Genomic DNA, 19,570 nt, shown 5'->3' on the forward strand with positions numbered 1-19,570 from the left:
CGCTTTCCTTGTGCACTAATACGCTCAGCTCGTCAAACGAAACTGCTTGTGAGCGAGCGCTGAACCTTGCGCTCACAGTCACGCCTCTGCCTTGCCGAGGCATAAAACCCCCCCTAGGGCTGTCTGTGAGCGTGTCGGCATCGCAGGCCAGGCATCAACTGTCTCTGCACCTCCCATGCCAGGACAGGAATACCTGTTCCCGTGGGATGGAGACTGTCAGTGCACCACACATCAACTTCGAGTTATTTACACAGTTCTCTTAAAAACAGCAGATTAATTTCCTCTAAGGTCAAATATTGTTATTCTTCCAAAAAGGAATTATGCAACATCTGTAAATAAATATTTTAATCTATTTTACAAACTATAGACTATTGAATAAATACAAAAGTTTCATCATTCCATACAAATGCGCTTCTTTTATTTAAAACGTAGTGTAGTGATTAAATACTTTTAGCACAAAACTAAGCTGACTTCTTGGAAACAAACCCCGCTGAAACGTACAGGTATGTAGCAGACCTGCTGCAGACTGTCCCTTCTCTTCTGCAAGTGTCATCCGTAAGCAACCACTACTCAAAGTCCTCTTCATAGTCGTATTCATCCAAGTCTACATCTGCCAGGTGGGAAGGCATTTCAAAAAATGGTCTTTTTTCCATTTGATACTTTAGGACGTTGGCCTTATGATGGTCTACAGGATTCAGTTCTGCTTCATACCTAGGAGTGGGCAAAAAAAAGAAAGTGAGAGTCTGGCTGTGCCAGGAAATGCCTAGAAGTCAGAACACAAAACAAGGCACCTGTAGGAAGAACACGATTTCCAATATTTTATATTTACAGCAAACAAACATGTAACCATGTCCTGGTTTGGCTGGGACAGAATCACAGCCCAGCCATGCCGGGCAGGCTATTGGCAGTTTCAGGTCAGCCAGGGCAGCTGCCCTGAGGCAGCTACAGGTGCAGCCCGTACCGTACGGTCATGGTCGTTATAAAGGGGGAAGGTTTGCTGAGGAGGGGGAGTTCCTGGGCAATCCCTGCTGGGGTTCCTCCTGCCCCTCCCCAGACTTCTCCCTGCTCCCGAGGGCTGCTCTCCTGTCAGCTGTGAGAGCTGCACATTCCCTTGGCTGCGCACAGCTGCGGGTACCTTTGTTGGTGCTGCAGATGTTGCACTACATGTGTTCTCAGTTCTGCCCACGGGTCTCCTCACCTTTTCCCCAACTCCCCTCCCTGGCTGCTGAGGGGTCACCGGGTGACAGAGCAGCTGTTACACTGTAGCCCTGGGTACAGGCTAAGCATAGGCAAACCAGAAGCAGCACGAGGCTTCCGCACCAACTCATTCCATTTAAGCTAGCCTACTCTCCCATCACATGCAGAATTCAGTGAGATACGCAGCTTTAGCGAAAGGATTCAAAGCACGTACTGCTCTAGTGAACTACCTGTGGGTTAGAAATGGTCAAACACGAGACTTAAGTACTTGACGGAAACCCCTCGAGGTGTTTTCAAGGAAGTTGAAATTAGGTTCGATTAGGAGGCACAAACTACACCTGCAGTAGACACAACAGAAGAGCAGGAATACTGAACTGAAAGTCTTATTAAAGCGTGCATGGGCACAAGGCAGTGATGGAAACCCTGTACTTAAAGCAGCCACTAGAAAGCAACAGCCAATTGTTCAACCAGAAGTTACTGATAACCACCTGCTGCTGCTGACAGTGAAGAGAAGGATAATGAAAGGTAATGTTTAACTAACTCAAGTCAGTGAAGGCTGATACTTGAAAGCTTCAGCACTGTTTAGGTGGGATCAATCTATAATTGATTGCTGCTTAAAAAGAGAAATGTAAATCTCTGGAGGTTTATGATGTCAGATTAAAGAGCTGACCATTTCCCGCGCTAGGCTGACCCCGGCTCATGCACATCTTCCCAAGCGCTGCTGAACTTCGCCTCAGCATGTGATTATTTGTATCTCCTTAACAAGACTAGGCGAAGAACGAGCTCTAGGTACTGCAATATCTGTCCTTCAAATGCGACTTTAACGGCACTAGGTGGTGACCAGGAGAAGTATTCTTTCAGAGAAAGACAGGGCAAAGAAGAGTTAAATACCAAGAATCCACTATGAACACTACAACAGAGGAGCATTAACAGCAGAGGTGGGAGGAAGAACAACATTTTCAATTGTGAATGCAATTCTTTTGAAACACTTCATAGATAAACCATTAAACATATGAAGGCGGCTTCACCACCATTTTGCGTAAAAGAAATCTAACAAAGATGCTTTGATAACATCAGGTAAAGATTAAGCAGCAAGTAAAAATAGTTCCTGATTCTTTCTCTTTTTTTTAATTTGTTATTTCATCCTTCCCACAGGTATTAAAGCCTCAATTACGTGAGCATCAACCAGTGCTCAGGCAGTGAACAGCAGAACAGCATACCTTGGGTTTCTCCCACAAGCTCACCACCGATTTGAACAGGAAACAAAAGTCATTCCAAGATTTACTTCACTGAGTTACACGTTTGAAAACAAGGATTTGGAAGAACGATGCAGGTTCTACCAGAACAGGTCTGGCTCACACCTGTAATGTACAGTCTTCTACACCAATAATTCCTTCTTTTTGAGAAGGGTTTTTTTTTTTTTCTTAAACAGAAACACCTCGAATGCACATTTTGGATTTGTTTATTGCATAGTGATACAGAGAGGTGACAGCAGCTTTTCCAGTTACTAAAAATGGCAGCATGAGGATCTCTCGGGTACTATTTGTAGTTTCCACCCATCCTATGCTCGGAATGCTGTTATTCAAACATTATTGCACCAAATTAAAATCCCGCTCTCTTCCAAAGCACTGGTGGCCTCATGGAATATCATTTTTACTCCTTTCCAAGATATTTAAGTTAAGGAAATCTAGAAACACCATCCCAGTTTTACGCATCTGGGCACTAAAATAATTTGAGTTACTTATGACAGTATTAGAAAGTCTATTGCTACTTCCCAGCGCAGAGGTTTTTATAAAAAGACAACCGTACAGCTACAGCACTTCTAAAAAGCCGTTTTATCCCCTCCTCGCATTTCTAAAGCTCATGTACATGTAAAGAAAAGAGCCTATTTCTAGAGTTCTGTACACCCCTCCCAACTTTCAGATCAACTGAAAGGAAAATATTTACCATGCAGGTAATAAAAAATTCATACTGGGTTGTCAAACAGTCACTTCGGTTTGGGAAGGCATTACAACCCTTTAAGTACAGTAAGCAGTTTTAAGGAAGTTTTTGTACAACACAGTAGCTTAAAATGTTCATAATATTTTTTTTTTTTTTAATGTTTTTGTTCATTAAACTCTCCTAACAGCAGCAAGGAAACTTTTAGCAGTCTTGTGTTTCTCTTGGCAATAGAAAACAAGCTTCATTTTTCAGAACAATCATAGGAAAAAAAAAAGATTCAGACAGTCCTACTTCAATTAAGTTTTGAAGATGCTTTTGCTGACCTTCACTTTTAGAAAGCATTCAAACTTTAAGTCAGGTTTGGCTGTGCCTCCCTGAGCCAGATCAGAATACTTTTGTTCTCTCTAGGTTTTCATCTGTTTGCTCACAACTTCGATCCAGTTGCTTATTTGATACAGAATTTGGAAACTATCCTAACTTTGCTCTTTATTAAAAAAAAAAAATCTCAATTCAGCAGTTTAAATGCAACAGCCTTCACAAGCTTCCGACACAAGGGCAGGCAGAAGTCAGTAAGATGAAGCGTAATACTTGTTTCTATTTAGCCAGCCCAAATACATCTGACCTGTGGTTGTGTACGATGCTTGAAACCTCCGACAAATTACGAAGCGGTAGCTAATGGAGACAAGGAGCACTCCCATCTCTACTCCAACGAAACAAAGCAGCAAAACCTCAGGAACACTTGGATAAAAGCTTTCATCCATCCCTGTGGATGGCCAACAGTTAAGCTATGGCCTACGCATCGAATCCAACTAGGGATACAGAAAGTAGCTGCATAAAGTGCGTGATTTTTTGGGCTGTGCTTCCATAAGACACAATGTTTTTCTTTAATTGTCAGGGTTTTTTTCCCTACAAGATCTGTAACAAATCTGCTAATGCCAGAAGAACAGGCAACCTACAACCAAAGAGTTGCTTGAGTTTACAAACACCAGGCTCAAAAGAAATGAGAAACTGATGTTTTAGCATCATACACCTCCTCTCCTCCATATCCCAGCGTACTTCGCTACGTTATTCTTACAATAACACACTGGTTTTCCCTAAGGGCTGTATTTGCAGTTGCACTTTAAGGTGCATTTTTTTTTTTCAAGTTTTAGGATTATTAGGATTCTGCTTTACATACCATAAGTTCCACAATATCACTGAAGTTGTAACTGCATGGACAAAGAGGACAACTGTGCCTATACCATGGAAAGAACAAAATTCATAGAAGCATCTGACACACCAAGTGTCCAAGACCCATTAGAAGTTTACTGAAGAGTGAAGATTTACATTAGATCTTTAAAAATAATATTAAAGTTTAACTTGAGAAATGCTTTGTATTTTACTTTTTATTTTGCCCACTGCCTGTGTAAAGCCATAAAGCCATGGCTTCAGGTACACTGAATACATTTTTTGTGGAAAACAGAAATTATCTGACCCTAAGAATAATGGCTGTGAATTTTGCAGCTTTTGTCTTCACCAAGAGCAAACATCCTGGGCAGAAAAGGGGGACGGGAGTGGGAAATACACAAAAATGAAATAACTTAGTCTAAACAGTAACGACGGAGCAGCACTTCGCTCAAAGAAATGACTGCAGCCAACGAGCTTGCAACTGAATCCGAGTAAAAGCACCTTGAGGCTCACTCTTCATATCTGGTTTGTGAGTGGAAGTGTGCCTAAACATTATCTTAGAATTTTACAAAACTACACTTGTCTACAACAGCCCAGCAACTTCGAACCCTTAAATCGGAGGTGCAGAGTAACGTGACTTCCTGACATGCAGGTCCCTTCCTGCCCACGTCAAAAGGGTATTTTGCCTCCAGTGAGTTTCAGTTGCCAGCGATACTGGCTACAGTCTCAGAACAGAAGGCCAGAGGAACAGCTGAAAGCCGTCCTTGGCAATCTAGCTAAGGACCAGCTTTTACAGACCATACAGTGCACTTCTGAACCCTGAGCCTGCCTTAACTGACAGAAGAACTAGTTTCTCAGGGTATGCCACAGCAACGCCGTAAGAGGCTTTAAGAGCTCCAAGACAGAATAGTAGGATCTTAATGGAATCAAGAAAATCTACATTTAACTATCAACTTTAAGATGAGCTTGAGGCAAATTTAGTCAAAAGCCAACTGAATTCTGCAACTTCGTACCTGAAAATGGGCTTACCACTCAGATTCTAAAAAGTCACAACAGCAGCTGAATTTAAAACAGGAAGGTGGAGACACACAGCTACTGCGGCAGCAGTAAACAAGCAGACCATCAGAAGAGAGAAAATAAGGCTAAAACAGCAAAGGTGTAAAGCATTTGAGGAGGTGGTTCTAGTTAAGATTTAGGATGTTCAGACTTAACAGTACCTCAAGTCTCCTAAATGCTATTTGTTGGTGTCAGGCCTGGGCTCTCACACTGACATGCTGATGCACTGGTTTCCTGTGTTCTATTAAGGGGCCCCTCAGACACTGAGATGATGGCAGACACTGTAGGGGCTGGTCTGACCCTCTCAGGAGCAGCCTAAGTCCACCAGTAACTTCTTAAAATTTTGACTCCTGATAGTTTAAACATGTTAATTTTATCAAGATATTCTGAAACAGAGGGCCACAAATCTGAATCCTTCACTGGTTTATAACAATCCCACTAGTGTCAGATGAGTTACAAATAAATAACATTTCACAGCCAGTAAGACTGTAGAAACTGTTCTTTCCTCTGATCCATCACATTTAAGATATTATACTCTGCATTGCAGTGTCCCAAACAACTGCCAAAAATGTACATACGTATTCTGTACCTTCCCCAAACTTGATAAAGCCTAAGACCTTAAAAGATTGAACGAGACAAAAAACATTGAAGGCTTAACTCAAAGCTCCAGTTAATTTTTTGGCTTGTTAATTTTGTAATATTAATCAATTCTAGGAGAGGATTCCATGAAGAGTTAAGAGTATGATCCCTCTTAATGCTGAAGAGGCTGGGTGATAGTCGCAATTCTCTTCCTCCCCTCATATGCTTTAACAAAGTTCCTTGAAGTCAATGCATTAGGAGGATTTTACTTTCTCACTTTCTTAAATACCAAGCTAGTCATTCTCTCAATGCTTGGCAAGAATGAGAGATTTTTAAAATGGAATACTGATGCAGGAAACACAGGAAAATGTGTTTTCTCTAGATGGATCCATCAACTTAAAACAAGTTATATTTGTACTTGTTTTCCTTAGCTTTTGAAATAACAAAAACAATGAATGGCAAATTCAGGACTTTGAAGTCCAAGAGATTCTGGAAGCTACATAGAAAGAGTAAAGGAGCGATTTTGAAACAGGGAGATTTATTACCTTATTTACTCTTAGAGAACTGTGAGAAAATACTTCAAAGCTGATATAATTGAGTACAGAAGTGAGATTCCCCCCCTCCAAGCTCTTCATGAAGCTCTTAATGCATTTAACAACAAGCTACAAAAACTAATGTAGTATTTTGTTTAGAGTTTAAGCTTTTTCAAATGTTTCCTCCCAAAGTTTGAAGTAGGACATTTTCTTTGGCAAAACCAATGTGATCACAAACTGTCAAGGAATATTTAATTCGAGATACGAGAAAGGTTCTTCTGCCCTCACTGAGTACGTGGCTAGACACGACAAACAGCAACGCTCTACAACAGCATCAGGGATGACAGCGATGGTGAGGCTTCATGCTAGCAGAGAGGATTTGTACCAACCCTCCTGCTGCCATCTTACCCGTCATTCCACTGGTCACTTGCTGCCTCTTCTGCTACCAAGATATCGTACTCTTCAGCAGCGTACTTCTCCCAGTCAGAGACCTCTTGGCTTTCACCTTCACTATCCTAAACAATTACATTGCAAGTTACACAAAAATCATATTAACTGGTAACCACATAGCTAAAAAGACATTCAAAGTTTCATACTCACCCGCAACATAGAAAACTGATCCTTCTGTTCATGGTCAAGGTATTTTTCAACGTTGAAAAAAGTATCAAAAAACACATTTGTCAGCTTACATCGTTTTAAATCATGCAGAGTAATCTTTCCTGTAAAGAAGAGATAAGATATTTAAAGCTGAAATTATCCTTTCTCCAAAGAGGAAGAATGTTATTCAAACGTTAAGTCATCATTATGCTCAAGAACATTTGTCACTCATGCTCAACACAATGGGAGAGAAGTGAATAGATGAAATACACACGATGTGTCCTTCAAAGCGGACAAAACTTTTAAATATTTCAGATTTGTTACTTGCTTTAGCTGTCATCCTACTGTCCTTCAATATGTTGGAGTGAGGTGCAGTCTACCTCGCTTAGCTAAGATCATTTTAAGATAATTGTCTCAGCTTCCTCAAGAGACAGAAGCCTCCTGTGAGCTAGCCATTCCTCCCGAAGGAGTGCTTGGGTAGCAGGTAGGAATCTCCTCTAGCAGTGGCCCTTTCTCTTCCCTGACTTGAAAAGAAAAGTGTATGACAGAGATGACAGCGTGTGACTATGCTTCACGCAGACGAATTTTTCATAGAGACTGGTTTGCCACACTTGTCCAGCCTGATCGATATTTACTGCTTGAGAGGAGAGCTAAATGCTCAGAGGTAGGGTTCTTTGTTTGTTGGTGGGTTTTTTTTTTGCCTTTTTTTTTTTTAATAAAGTGGTACTTTAAAGACTCAAATCAATGGATCTGTTAAGTGTTAGAAGTATTTGTCAAGCTGCTCAGAAACGTTACCTTATTTCAAAGCTAAACATTAAGCTGCTGCAGAAAGACTGAAAAATACCAGATATCCAGGGAAAGACAGATGGCTATCCTTAAAACTCCCTTTTGTTGATTCACCTGAAATATGGCCAATCCTCTGTTGTCAATCAAAGAGAGGCTTACTGCAGATATTATGGAAGAGTTCAGTAAAAGCCAGACTTATAACAGCTTACTGTCCCAGCCTCTAACCAAGTATAACTCAAGGACATCGGAGGAAAGCAAAATCTGACTCCCAGTTGGAAATGGTTGCCACACTTGTGTCTGTCGCCACATGAAGTGCCTTAGTGTATTCTGCCTGGCTTATAGCTGATGCTCCAGAATGACACAAATCCCTCGTGGCACCTGTGTCATATCTGTCAGACCCACACAGATGTCTGATGTATTGGGCCATCTCAAGTGGCAGCAACTCTCCACAACCAAGAAAATGATTTGAGTCCTAGTTACATAAGCTCCCAGTTTAAGTTAGACACCTATATTTGGTCCGTTGATTTGCTCTCCAGTTTCCACTCATTGCAATAGGAGCTTAGACTCCTAACACTCATGTAGATGACTACCATTCTCTCTCAAAGTACAACCAAAAAAGAAAGAAATTGAGATAATTAACTTGGGTCTCCGCAAAGTAAAGAATTTGCTTTTCAGTACACAGAGCATCCTGTAGCAAACTGTGTCACAGTTTAGCCATAACTGTCTGAAAGTACCTTCTTTTATTTCAAACCTACTGAGTGAAGTGTCATTTTATGCTGCTAGTTTTTGTATTAGGAAAACAGAAGAGTTTTTCCTTAATCCACCTTTAAAACATCACTCCATTTTTATAAACTAAATCGACCCTTCAAAACCGGCTTTCATTTTTCTTGCCCTAAACTCTTATCTTGGTTGTGTTTCACAGCCTCCTTTTATCATCTTCATGATACAGAACAGAAATATCAATCTTGTTTCATTTGAAATGCAGAACAGAAACACTATTGAAAATGTGTTTTAAGAGAAGCATAACGTACAAGACTCCAAGAACCCCTGAGTGTGGGAGGCCATAAAACATAAATGTGTTCCTCTGAGCTTACTTCACTTCATCACAGCCAGCAGGTCAAGGGAGGTTCTCCTCCCCCTCTACTCTGCCCTGGTGAGGCCACAACTGGAGTACTGTGTCCAGTTCTGGGACTCCCAGTTCAAGAGAGACAGGGAACTACTGGAGAGAGTCCAGCAGAGGGCTATGAAGACGATGAGGGGACTGGAGCATCTCTTCTATGAGGAAAGGCTGTGAGACCTGGAGCTCTTTAGCCTGGAGAAGACAAGACTGAGAGGGGACCTTATCAATGCTTATAAATATCTAAAGGACAGATGTCAGGAGGACAGGGCCAGGCTCTTCTCAGTGGTGCCCAGTGACAGGACAAGGGGCAACGGGCACAAGCTGGAGCACAGAAAGTTCCACCTCAACATGAGGAAAAACTTCTTTACCCTGAGGGTGTCAGAGCACTGGAACAGGCTGCCCAGGGAGGTTGTGGGGTCTCCTTCCCTGGAGATATTTGAAACCCGCCTGGATGTGATCCTGTGTGACCTGCTCTAGGGGAACCTGCTTTAGCAGGGGGGTTGGACTAGATGATCTCCAGAGGTCCCTTCCAACCCCAACCACTCTGATCTTAAATGCTCCCCACACCCCATGCATTACACAATGTTGGTCTAAGACTTAATTCCACTGATATCTAGGATTGAGGTTCCAGCCAAAACATACCTAATACTCCTTTTAATTTACAGTTTCTTAATCTGCCTTTAGAAATGTATTTTCACCTTTCAAATCCATTTTAACTTAGTTTAAATAAGAATATTAAGCTTTAAGTTCTAGTTTTGAGCTATTTCAATTCCCTTAGCAGGCAAAGAAATCCTGTCTCAATAAAAGACAGCTGCCCTTAAAATAAAATTGAGTTTCTTGTGATCTAAATAGTCTTAATACTAGAAAGAAGGTGGGCAATAAGCAAGACTATTATTAATTGATTCTCTAACCATAATTGTACAGACAGTTAACAGAACCATCCTCTTACTCAACTAAAGTGGCACTTGACAGTCAAGTAGGAAAAACTCCATGCTTCATCTAGAAGTGTCTAAATGTGAAACACTAGCACATTACATTTGCTAAACAAAAGCATTAAATAAGATGTTCGACAGTTTTCTTTTACCATAAAACCCAGCAAAGATTAGTATATGCGACCAAGATTGCTACTCCTTCAAGAGCAAATAGGCAAGTTCTAGATTTATTGCAATGCAGAGTCTGTACAAAAACAGCAACCACGCTGTATTCCAAGTCCTTTTACACACTGAAATTCATACTAAAAAGTATAGCCATAATAAGGGTTATTAGTGCTAACTGTGGTCAAGTGTTGAGACATTAAGTTTAGATACAGGTTGACCTCAGTTATGTTGAGTTCAACAAATCCCTGAAGACAAATCCATCACAGCTACAATAGTTTTATCAACTTGCAAGACAGATATCAGAAGCCAGTCCTACGTTATTTAATCTAGGTGGTAGTCAACCAGGTGCTTCCTATAAAAGCTGCAAAAGCCACAGGAGCAGAGACCAATGAGCTCAAAGCCGAAAAGCTTCTGGAAATAACAGTTATCTGTTCTGACTTTGGCCAAGTTTCAAGCTGAGAAGTTAGAGCAGCACCCTGAAGGCCCAGCAGCGTGGAAGTCAGCTGCTTACAGCTGCACAAGAATTCCTCTGGTTTTGGGGAACATACAGGTGAAAAACAGAGCTGCCTCTACAGTGAGCATCATGCTCACTTAAGGTTTTTTTTGTGTAAAACGTAAACTGAAGCTTCATCAGTTAAAGATAATATATGTCAAATGCAGGAGAGTAGCATACAGGTCTACAAAGGTTCAAGCAAATGTAGAAACCAGCCAAAAACTAAGAACAGTTTAGTATTCCGTCATTTTTAAGCCCCTTGCCATGAATTTCCTAAGGGCAGCTTAGGCTTCTAACCTAAAATAAGTCATTACTGATCTACAGAGACAAACACTGTTTAGAAACCATTTCCTCTGAAGAAAACTCAATTAAATGAGTACAGGAACAGGTAAGAGGCAAGTGAAGAGAACACTCAAGAGCTTTTCTTGAGAGCATCAGCTCAGCCAGATAGTGACAAGATTTCATTTAAGACTAAACATAGCTACAAGCCCAAAATAAAAGCATAGGAGAGACTTCAGAGCAGCATGCTAAATTTTAGTACGAAAACAAATGCCTGCCTGCTGTTGGAAGTCCATTCGATTAATAAGCTCTAACAGACTTTAGAGAGAGAAGACAACCTACAGGCATATTCTTTGCATGACCAAGTGCTCTTCACTCCTAATCCAGAGCAACAGAAGTTACAGGTAGAAAAGGAGTTTATTACCTTCATATTGAGGCTTCACAAGATCCAGCATCTGGCACAAACAGTCTTCAAATGGCAAAGGTTCTATGGCCATGTTATCTAATTTTTGGCACTGTTCTTCATAAAAATACTCCAATTCATACATAGACAAAGCGCCATCCCCATCAAGATCCATGCAGCGAAACCAGTATTCAATGCTGAAATTCAGTAACATTAAAGAACTGTTTACACAAACTTGCAGAATTTCAACAGTTTTTGTTGCCTATTTTAAAGGCTACGCTACTTACAGATGCAAAACCAGACCTAAAACTACATTCCGTAGTGCCATAGAAAGTCATTAAACATCACCTACCGCGGTAAGGGTTTCTGGTATTTGCCATGCCACGCATTACTGCATTTGAAGACACACTTGTTAATTGAGTGGGCGGAGGAGGAGAGGACTAAAAGATGTGGGTTTGCATAAAAGCTCAAGGGAGCCAATGAAACATTGAACTTTGCATCAAAACCCAAGCTCTTTTTTCCATATTGAACAAGCCACTGACACGTCATGCAATATGTTTCTTATCAATCTCCTAGCTGTATAGTTTCCTAAAGTCACTGGCATCATGACACAAACTGCAGTTGCCTTTATCTGTGACCCTGTCTATAAGCAGGCCACACACACCATATGGAACAGTAACATTTAATTAGCCTCTTAAAAGTTATTCAAACAGACTTCTACAGCAACATGAAACACTGATAAATAAGAATGATGCAATGAACTGGGCCGGTTTTCCACTCATGTTTTTGTAGTTTAGCTTCTTCCAGCAGAGTTCCAGCTGAGCATCAGCAGTCCCCCTTTAAGGGCTGGAAAACCAAAAAAGTCAGTCTTCATTTCTGTTAAAACAAATTCATTCTTACCTAGTTGGTGTCTTCTTGTCCTCTTCAGATATCAAAAACCAGACAAAATCAGCGTAGCTAATTTTCCCATCTTTTTGTGCTTTTCTACCTCTTGAAGGCCAATGAGGAAAAAGACAGAAAATTTATTTTAAAATACCTAGCTTTTACTAAAGAAAAATCAAGGATTATTTGTGCTACTAACTATTTACTCCTAAACGATGCTGTGTTCATAAGGCGACCTGTCACAGACTACTTTGATCATTCAGGATAAGGAGCTTGTATGCTCTGTTCTGTTTCTACTGCAGTCGGTAATAAGGAAGGGAGCAGCTGGAAGAGAAAGGAAGGGAACACGCTGTCCAGAAGAACTTACAGCTTTCCTTCCTGGGCAGCAATACCCCTGCTTAATTGTTAATAGAAGAGATATCTTCAATTTTTAAAAAATACATTATATACAAATACACACGCTTTTTAGAATTTCTGTTCAGGTAGAAGTGATGAGAACTTAAAGCTCTACAGAACTCCACTAGCTGAAAGTGTTGTAATGGAAATCTGAAGACAAAAGTGAAATAAAAATATTCAGGAAGTGCTCATGGCAAGAACATAGTTGTCTGTTTCTACTCTCATACCACAGAACACAGCATCCAAATATGTTCTGAAGACACATGGTCAACCTGTCCAGTAAAAAGTCAGGTAGGCAGTTCCCAAACATATTACACTTAATTCCTAAAATCCAGTTTTTGCTGTCTTATCCTCACGACGTCTAGAAAAATACGGTATATGTTTTGTCATGCCCAAAAAACTTGCATAAAGGAGTAAGCTCTAGACATATGCCTGCCAAGTGTCATTTCACTCATTTCAGCTTGTTATTTCTGTTTATCAGTCGCTTTCTAGCTGCAGATATTGTGCTAGCAAAATGTTTCAAAAATGAGTAAAATGCCATAAATGCACAAGAGGAAGTCAATCCAAGTGGGAAAAATGAAGAATAACTGTCAAAAATGTGAATTAACTCAACTGGAGGCATTTCTGTAAATTTGTTGATGTGGTAAGCATTGATTCCACAAGTAGTACTGAAAAGCCGAATTCCCTTCGAAAATTTTACAGGTTTGAGGGATGGAAAAACAATAATGCCAACATTTCTTCCCTTCCTTATTCCCATCCCTGCTAAACCACATGATATCCAACAGCAAGGTTCATACAAGTAAAGAAAGGAGAGTAAAAACTTGGACTGAGCCAAAGGTTCCAAGAGCACTCTAGTACTACCAGAGTTTAAACTGCAATACTGAACCTTGAAATTCACTGCTCCATTTCAAGGGGAAGGCATTTTTTTTCCTGAAAATGTCACACAATTTAGCAAGCAAATACTAAATTGGATTTAGATCGGCATACAAAATAAGTACCTTGTTACTGCTCCTGAGAAGATCCGCTCTATCATCCTACTTGAAATTGCTGTGAAGCAAGGTTTAAAATAGTGTCAGTTATATGTAAGTTATTTTTGCTTTGTATTATCTAGTTGAAGAGTTTACTGGAACCCCCTTATATATACAGATCTGTGAGTATGATCAAGTGTAGCGCTCATTAATCCCTTTCAGTCCTCTTGGAGAAAATCACTTAACAGTTTTCAAAGCAAAGCTAGGAACAACCAGCTTTGAATGCAGACTTGGTGGAGAAAATAGCAGTGTAATAAAGGTAATAAAATCAGCTGATTAATACGACAGCATTAACCAGTTCTTTGACAAGTAAATCATGTTTTCAAGTGCCATTACATTTTATGTGACCTTGGCAAAGAGCCAAAATAGAATTGGCATGTTCACACGTAATGAGCATACCAAACTGATTCTGACATGGGTCTATTTCTGACATGGTTCTGACCCATGCTTCTATTTTGAAACCATTTCAGGGATTTTTAGAGACACGTCTTAACCAAGCACTACCTCTGTAACGGATACTCAATTTATCCTGAAGAATTTGTGGAGGGTACTCAAAGCAGCACATGATACTACACTTGCAGGAGAATTAGTTCTCATTATTCCAGCTCTAAAACGCTTTTTCAGCATTGTAGAAATACTGATAATTAAAGCAGGTGGTTAACCATTCAAATAGTTCACCTGTTTGATGCACTTACGGTGATGCTATCACCATGTTATTCTACTAAGAACACTAGAACACTTAATATTTATCCCCAGAACTGTAGGACAGCCAGTTTGTTTCAGACATATGTGGTGCTGCTTTTTCTTATCTACTTTCAAATCACTGAAGTTGTTCAACCTTCTCAACAACAGCTACACACTTTAATATTTTTTTTATTACATACAAGTGTTTGATCTAGCCTAATTTTAGACCAGTGACAGTACGAAAGGGATTGATGAAACCAGATTAGCCAATTCTGACATGCAAAAAAAATAAAAGTTTAAGACTAAAGTTGGGTTATCATACCCATTTTATGCTCTAATTTAGTCTAGTTCTCATTAAACAGCAGCTGTTAAGCTTTAACCAATATTCCATGGTTTAAAGGATGCAAAACTAAACTGGAAGTGACACTGTATCAGTGCTGCTTCCTTTCTATAGTGTACTACCTCAGTAGAGCAACGACTCAAACGAAAGCAGCTTCACTTCCTCAGTGTCCTAAAGCATAGTCAGACTTCAGCAAGCAAATTTTCAGAAGCAATCAATCAGAATTGTGTTTATTTTTTTTAGTGTGGGATAATATTCCATAATCACTTCATGCTTAAGTAAGCTTTCCAGTTCTGAAGGGAATACTTTTAAGATGACAATAGGCACAAAGCATCCAAAAAACCCAACAGTTTCATACAATCTACAAGAATATTTAAAATAGGTACGTGTGCAAGACTACAGAATGACACGTCACTGAATATGGTGAATGCAGAAAATTTAAAGCTGCTAATTAGTATTAAAACAAAACTTACTGCAGCTGAGTTAGCAAAATTTTAAAACAAGCAACGTACCCAAATGCACGTTTGCCTTTTTCTGCTCTTTCCATACCTTGCCATAAAGGCCATGCTACTTGAATAATATCAGTGGAATGGATTGTTTCCAAGATAACAACCCAAAACCACCAGTGCAGCCATTTATAACATACCACAACCTAAGTGATTTTTTCCTCTACTTCTTTGCCAAGATCAGAATTCAAGTTCAGAATTTTCCTCAAATTTGGTATTGCTAAGACACAAAGCAGCGTCACAGATGACTTGTCCTGCTTTATTTCACTGAGTCAGCAGGATTAGCTGTACCGACAGACTCACGAACACTGGCCTTGGCCGTTAACCACTTCCTCAGTTGAAAGTTTACAGGTCATTTAATACATGTAAACACAAGGCGCTTCATTTGTCATACCATGATCATTATGTCGAGCTAAATCCTTCCGATCAATATAGAGGTCATGGTCTGTATCCAGCTCCCAAAATTTGCAATAGATAACATAAAAATGTTCATATGAGAAGTATTCTGTCAGCTGGTTAATATCAGCTTCCTCTTCCAATAATGCCACATTCTATTATCAGAAGGATAAATAGAACACATTAAAGAATTTGTAAGACATTTGTTGAATGATCAGAGGTTCTCATAACCAAGTTAATATCTAATGGTATTTCAGCGGAACAATGCACACCATGCAGCATGACAGCAAAGACTGAACCCACAAGGTAGAAAACTAATGCATCCACAGAAGAATGAGGAGATCAGCCGGACTTCTGCTAAACATATATGCATATATACAGCTCTAGATAAAAGATGACATTTAAACATACTCTGTTGTATGAGAACTAAATGCAATGGAAGTTTTCGGAAAAGGAAGAAATGCTACTTATGTTACTCCCTTAAGAATTTAACTAATGCTGATTTAAAACTTGTAGAAACATCTGTCTTGCAACATTTTAGATATTATGTACCTGCAAAAAGTTGCTTTTCCTGAGCTCGTTACAAGTTATTTTCCCAGACCAGGACCTATTTACTGTGTAAAATATTCTCTGTATAACCTGCAAGAAACAGAAAATGGAAAGGTGATCTTGGGTATGCTAACCAAATACCCTCCCAAACATTTGTCAAAGATAAGCCTCAGCTCAGCTGCATTACAAAACTCCATCTTCCCCTATTTTTATTATTCTCATTACTTAGCAGATTGATGCTTCTCTATGTCACATGACCAAAACATTCTAAATCTATGTCTAAACTCATCTTGATAAGTCTTATTTCAATGCTGCGGTACCCAGAAGTCACACAGTTGCAGAATACTCGTATGCTATCCAGAATATGTCTATTGGCAATTTTAGTACCTCCCAGTCTTCCAGGCCTACAGGATATAATCTAATAAACCTATTAATATGCCTCATTATTTCAGATTTAAAGACCTATATTTACTATAAGAATATTTTACTTCGTAAATGTAGATACGAAATAGAATTGGGACTGTTTAAGGATCAGAGTACAGAGGGATATTATTTTGCTAAACTCATGCATTCAGCGTAATTTGCTTAGCTTTAGTTTACAAACAAAAGGCTTTAAAACAGATTTTTTTTCTGTTTCTTAACTAAATTCAGTATTCACCTCAGTTTGACTTAAGTCAACCAGATATAGATTTCAAGTCAGTTGTTCACCACTAACAAAAGCAGACAAAATAATATAAACATATTATGAACTATAACTGCTTAATTGGAGATTGATTATACCAGCTAATTAGCAAGACTAAATATTGCATATGTAGCATTTAATTTGCACCACAGTAGTTACTAGCTAAAAAGCCCCATCTCTTTAGGAACCGTTTCGCCCCGAATAAAACCTCTTCTCAACTAAAGAATTAAATAATTAAGTTTTTATCACTTCAGACTTCAATTGCAGTAAATCAATAGTTTAAACAAACCAGTCATTTCTAAATTACAAATAGAAGAGTAATTTATTCACAAAGTTTTAAGACAAGTCTTAAACTGTAGCATGCAGCAAGCTCTACAGCTCTTATTTTGAAGAAGAACAGCTGGTTCAATAAATCCAGAAATCGGAATAGACTAGCCTACTTCTGAAACTTAATTAGCTTAATTCTAATTGTAAGTTTAGGGAAGGCCCATTTTTGGCTTATACTACAAAGCAATTTTTTCTAAAAAGGTTTTTGCCTTAGCTTTGCAACTTAATCCATCTGCATGTCATTATCTCATCTGTTACACATTTAACTGGTCTAAAAATAAAACCAAAATTGAATGTTTGCTAAAGACAACTGGGAACAGACTTAAAACCCAGTTTTCTAAAGTGAATTGAAGCAGAGTATAAGCAAATTGTCACATAATTGTCGTCTTTACTATGCTGCACAGTGGTTTGTCACAAGGGAGAGGAAATGGGGCAATACAGAGATTACAACTTCAAGAACTCAGCGTTCAGACACATACATTACATCCTTGCAGCTTAAATGCAATCTCTCATTTGTCAGGGCAAATGTTTTTCATATATTTCAGCTTTATTTTGGATATACGTACCTAACCTTACCATTAGACAGACCAACCAACATATACTATAGCCTAGCAGACAGAACTGATTGCTTCCATGGTCGAATAACACTTACAAGACACTTGCTTCACTCAAGAGATGTATGTAATGTACATATGCACACGCATATATGTACATAGTTATCTACAAACTCACACAGCAGAAGAATGGATCATTTAATTTGTAACGAAGTCAGCATGAACAGACATTAAATCTTAACTGCAGTGCTTACAAAATCCATTAGATAAAGCTTCATGTAGGAGAGTAAAGCTAATTGAATACAGGTATGAAATGCCTTATTTCATTTTAGAGAATATAACCTATAATTACTAGCAATAACTTGCAGGACAGAATTTTAGAATACTGTATTGGGCAACAGTTACTCCATCCTAAATTATAACAAGAAAGGACAGAGTCCTCCTACTATTTCTTGATCTGCAGAATAGTATTCCAAATATTATTGCTATATTCATAGAAATACTAGTTTACTTTGGGATTTTTGATTAAACACTGATTTCTGTTGAAGACTACACTAAATTTTGTCAGTAAAGTACTGCCAGTGCCAATTTATTCAATATTGCTAGACTCAGGCCTACTCAAATAAGCTGTTCCTCTAAAAGAAATGTAACTGGAAATGGCAGGACCTTTTCCCTCCTACAGTCCTTCAGGACAGGCAGCAAGCTTCCACAATTTTAAGCAGAGCAGGCTTTGATACAACCCAGAATTCATTAAGAAAGAAAACTACTCACAGGCAGAACATTTCCTTCAGTCACATCTGACAAGTAAGTTCTGGGAGCTCACAATCATTATAACAAGAAGCAAAACCTAATGCAGCAGGACATACTTGATAGGCCAGCAAGTCTCTAAGAAGGATATGAGGAACCAAAACCAAATCCTTTCAAAAAAGCTTCCAGTTTCGGTCTGGGTCAAACTGTACACTGGATAAAAGATGATCAACTCTGCATGTTTTTTGTTGGAGAATATTCATTATGCTATTTTTCACATGCACAAGGAAAGTGAACTGAATGTCATTTTGAAGACTTTTGAGACTTCAATGGAATCTGCTGTCTAGTCTACAGTTGAGAAAATTTAATGTCACTGATTTTTCCCTTGGGTACAGAAAGAATACTTCAGTCACATAACCCTAGGAAGAGAGAAATGGAACTTTTCATGTGTAAAACCTGCTTAGAAAGAAAAATCCCCAGAGATGAAAGTGGCAAGCAGCTTCAACGTTATCATTATTTTACTTAATACTGAACATAATCACGTTAATACAGACCACTCATTCAAAATTCCATTTAATTAATCCCAGAGTAAGGTCAGGATTCTAATGAGTACAATCTATAGCCACAATCAAGTGTTTAAGATAACAGTCTGCTCTTCCTTTAATGTTCATTAACTCTAACAATTCAGTGTTTCCTTTACTAGTATTAAGGTAATCATTTTGATTTTCCTGCTTTGTTAACCAAAAATAGCTTTTCCAAACACAAATCACTTACTGTGGTGATGTACCGAGAATGAAATTCAGATGCTTCTTTTAAAAATGATAGGCCAGGATGACTATTCACCACATCCTACAAAAAAAAAAGAATAACAATATCCCAAACAGTACTCATTAGTGACAATATAAAACCATTAGCACAGAATAGCACATCTGCTTTAACCAAAACAGTTTAAATTAACTACCACAATCATTAATGATAACTTTATTTACAACATGCTTCATGTGAATAACACTGCTCACTCTTTAAAAATGAAACTATCTTTTAAAGAAGCCAGATAAACAAAAGCTTTCCCATATTTTAGGTAGGCTGAAGATTTTGAACACTGATGACAGTTCTAGCTTGTAATTCTCTGGCTGACTGATTCAGTAAGAACCAATTTAGGGTTTAATCATTCATTAGTTAAGGTGGTGTTTGGCATTCAGAGGAACTGTATTAGGTCTTGAATTCACAT

The 19,570-nt window shown here is 38.9% G+C and overlaps 1 protein-coding gene across 2 annotated transcripts in view; it reads right to left on the reverse strand.

Annotated features, from left to right (window-relative positions):
* Window positions 1-566: 566 nt before the first annotated feature.
* The window catches only part of PPP2R3B (protein phosphatase 2 regulatory subunit B''beta), a 54,611-nt gene continuing 35,607 nt past the window's right edge, over window positions 567-19,570 (reverse strand). For both annotated transcript variants that reach the window (XM_086460321.1, XM_086481827.1), the window contains 9 exons: window positions 19,114-19,188; window positions 16,033-16,119; window positions 15,479-15,635; window positions 13,525-13,573; window positions 12,149-12,238; window positions 11,270-11,445; window positions 7,074-7,192; window positions 6,882-6,988; window positions 567-711 (listed from right to left, as the gene is read on the reverse strand). In XM_086460321.1, the coding sequence (XP_086316447.1) occupies window positions 567-711; window positions 6,882-6,988; window positions 7,074-7,192; window positions 11,270-11,445; window positions 12,149-12,238; window positions 13,525-13,573; window positions 15,479-15,635; window positions 16,033-16,119; window positions 19,114-19,188 (1,005 nt within the window). The remainder of the gene's footprint in view (window positions 712-6,881; window positions 6,989-7,073; window positions 7,193-11,269; window positions 11,446-12,148; window positions 12,239-13,524; window positions 13,574-15,478; window positions 15,636-16,032; window positions 16,120-19,113; window positions 19,189-19,570) is intronic.

Source organism: Leptosomus discolor, chromosome 1 (genome assembly GCF_034619465.1).
Source record: "Leptosomus discolor isolate bLepDis1 chromosome 1, bLepDis1.hap2, whole genome shotgun sequence".
Lineage (NCBI taxonomy): Eukaryota > Metazoa > Chordata > Aves > Leptosomiformes > Leptosomidae > Leptosomus > Leptosomus discolor.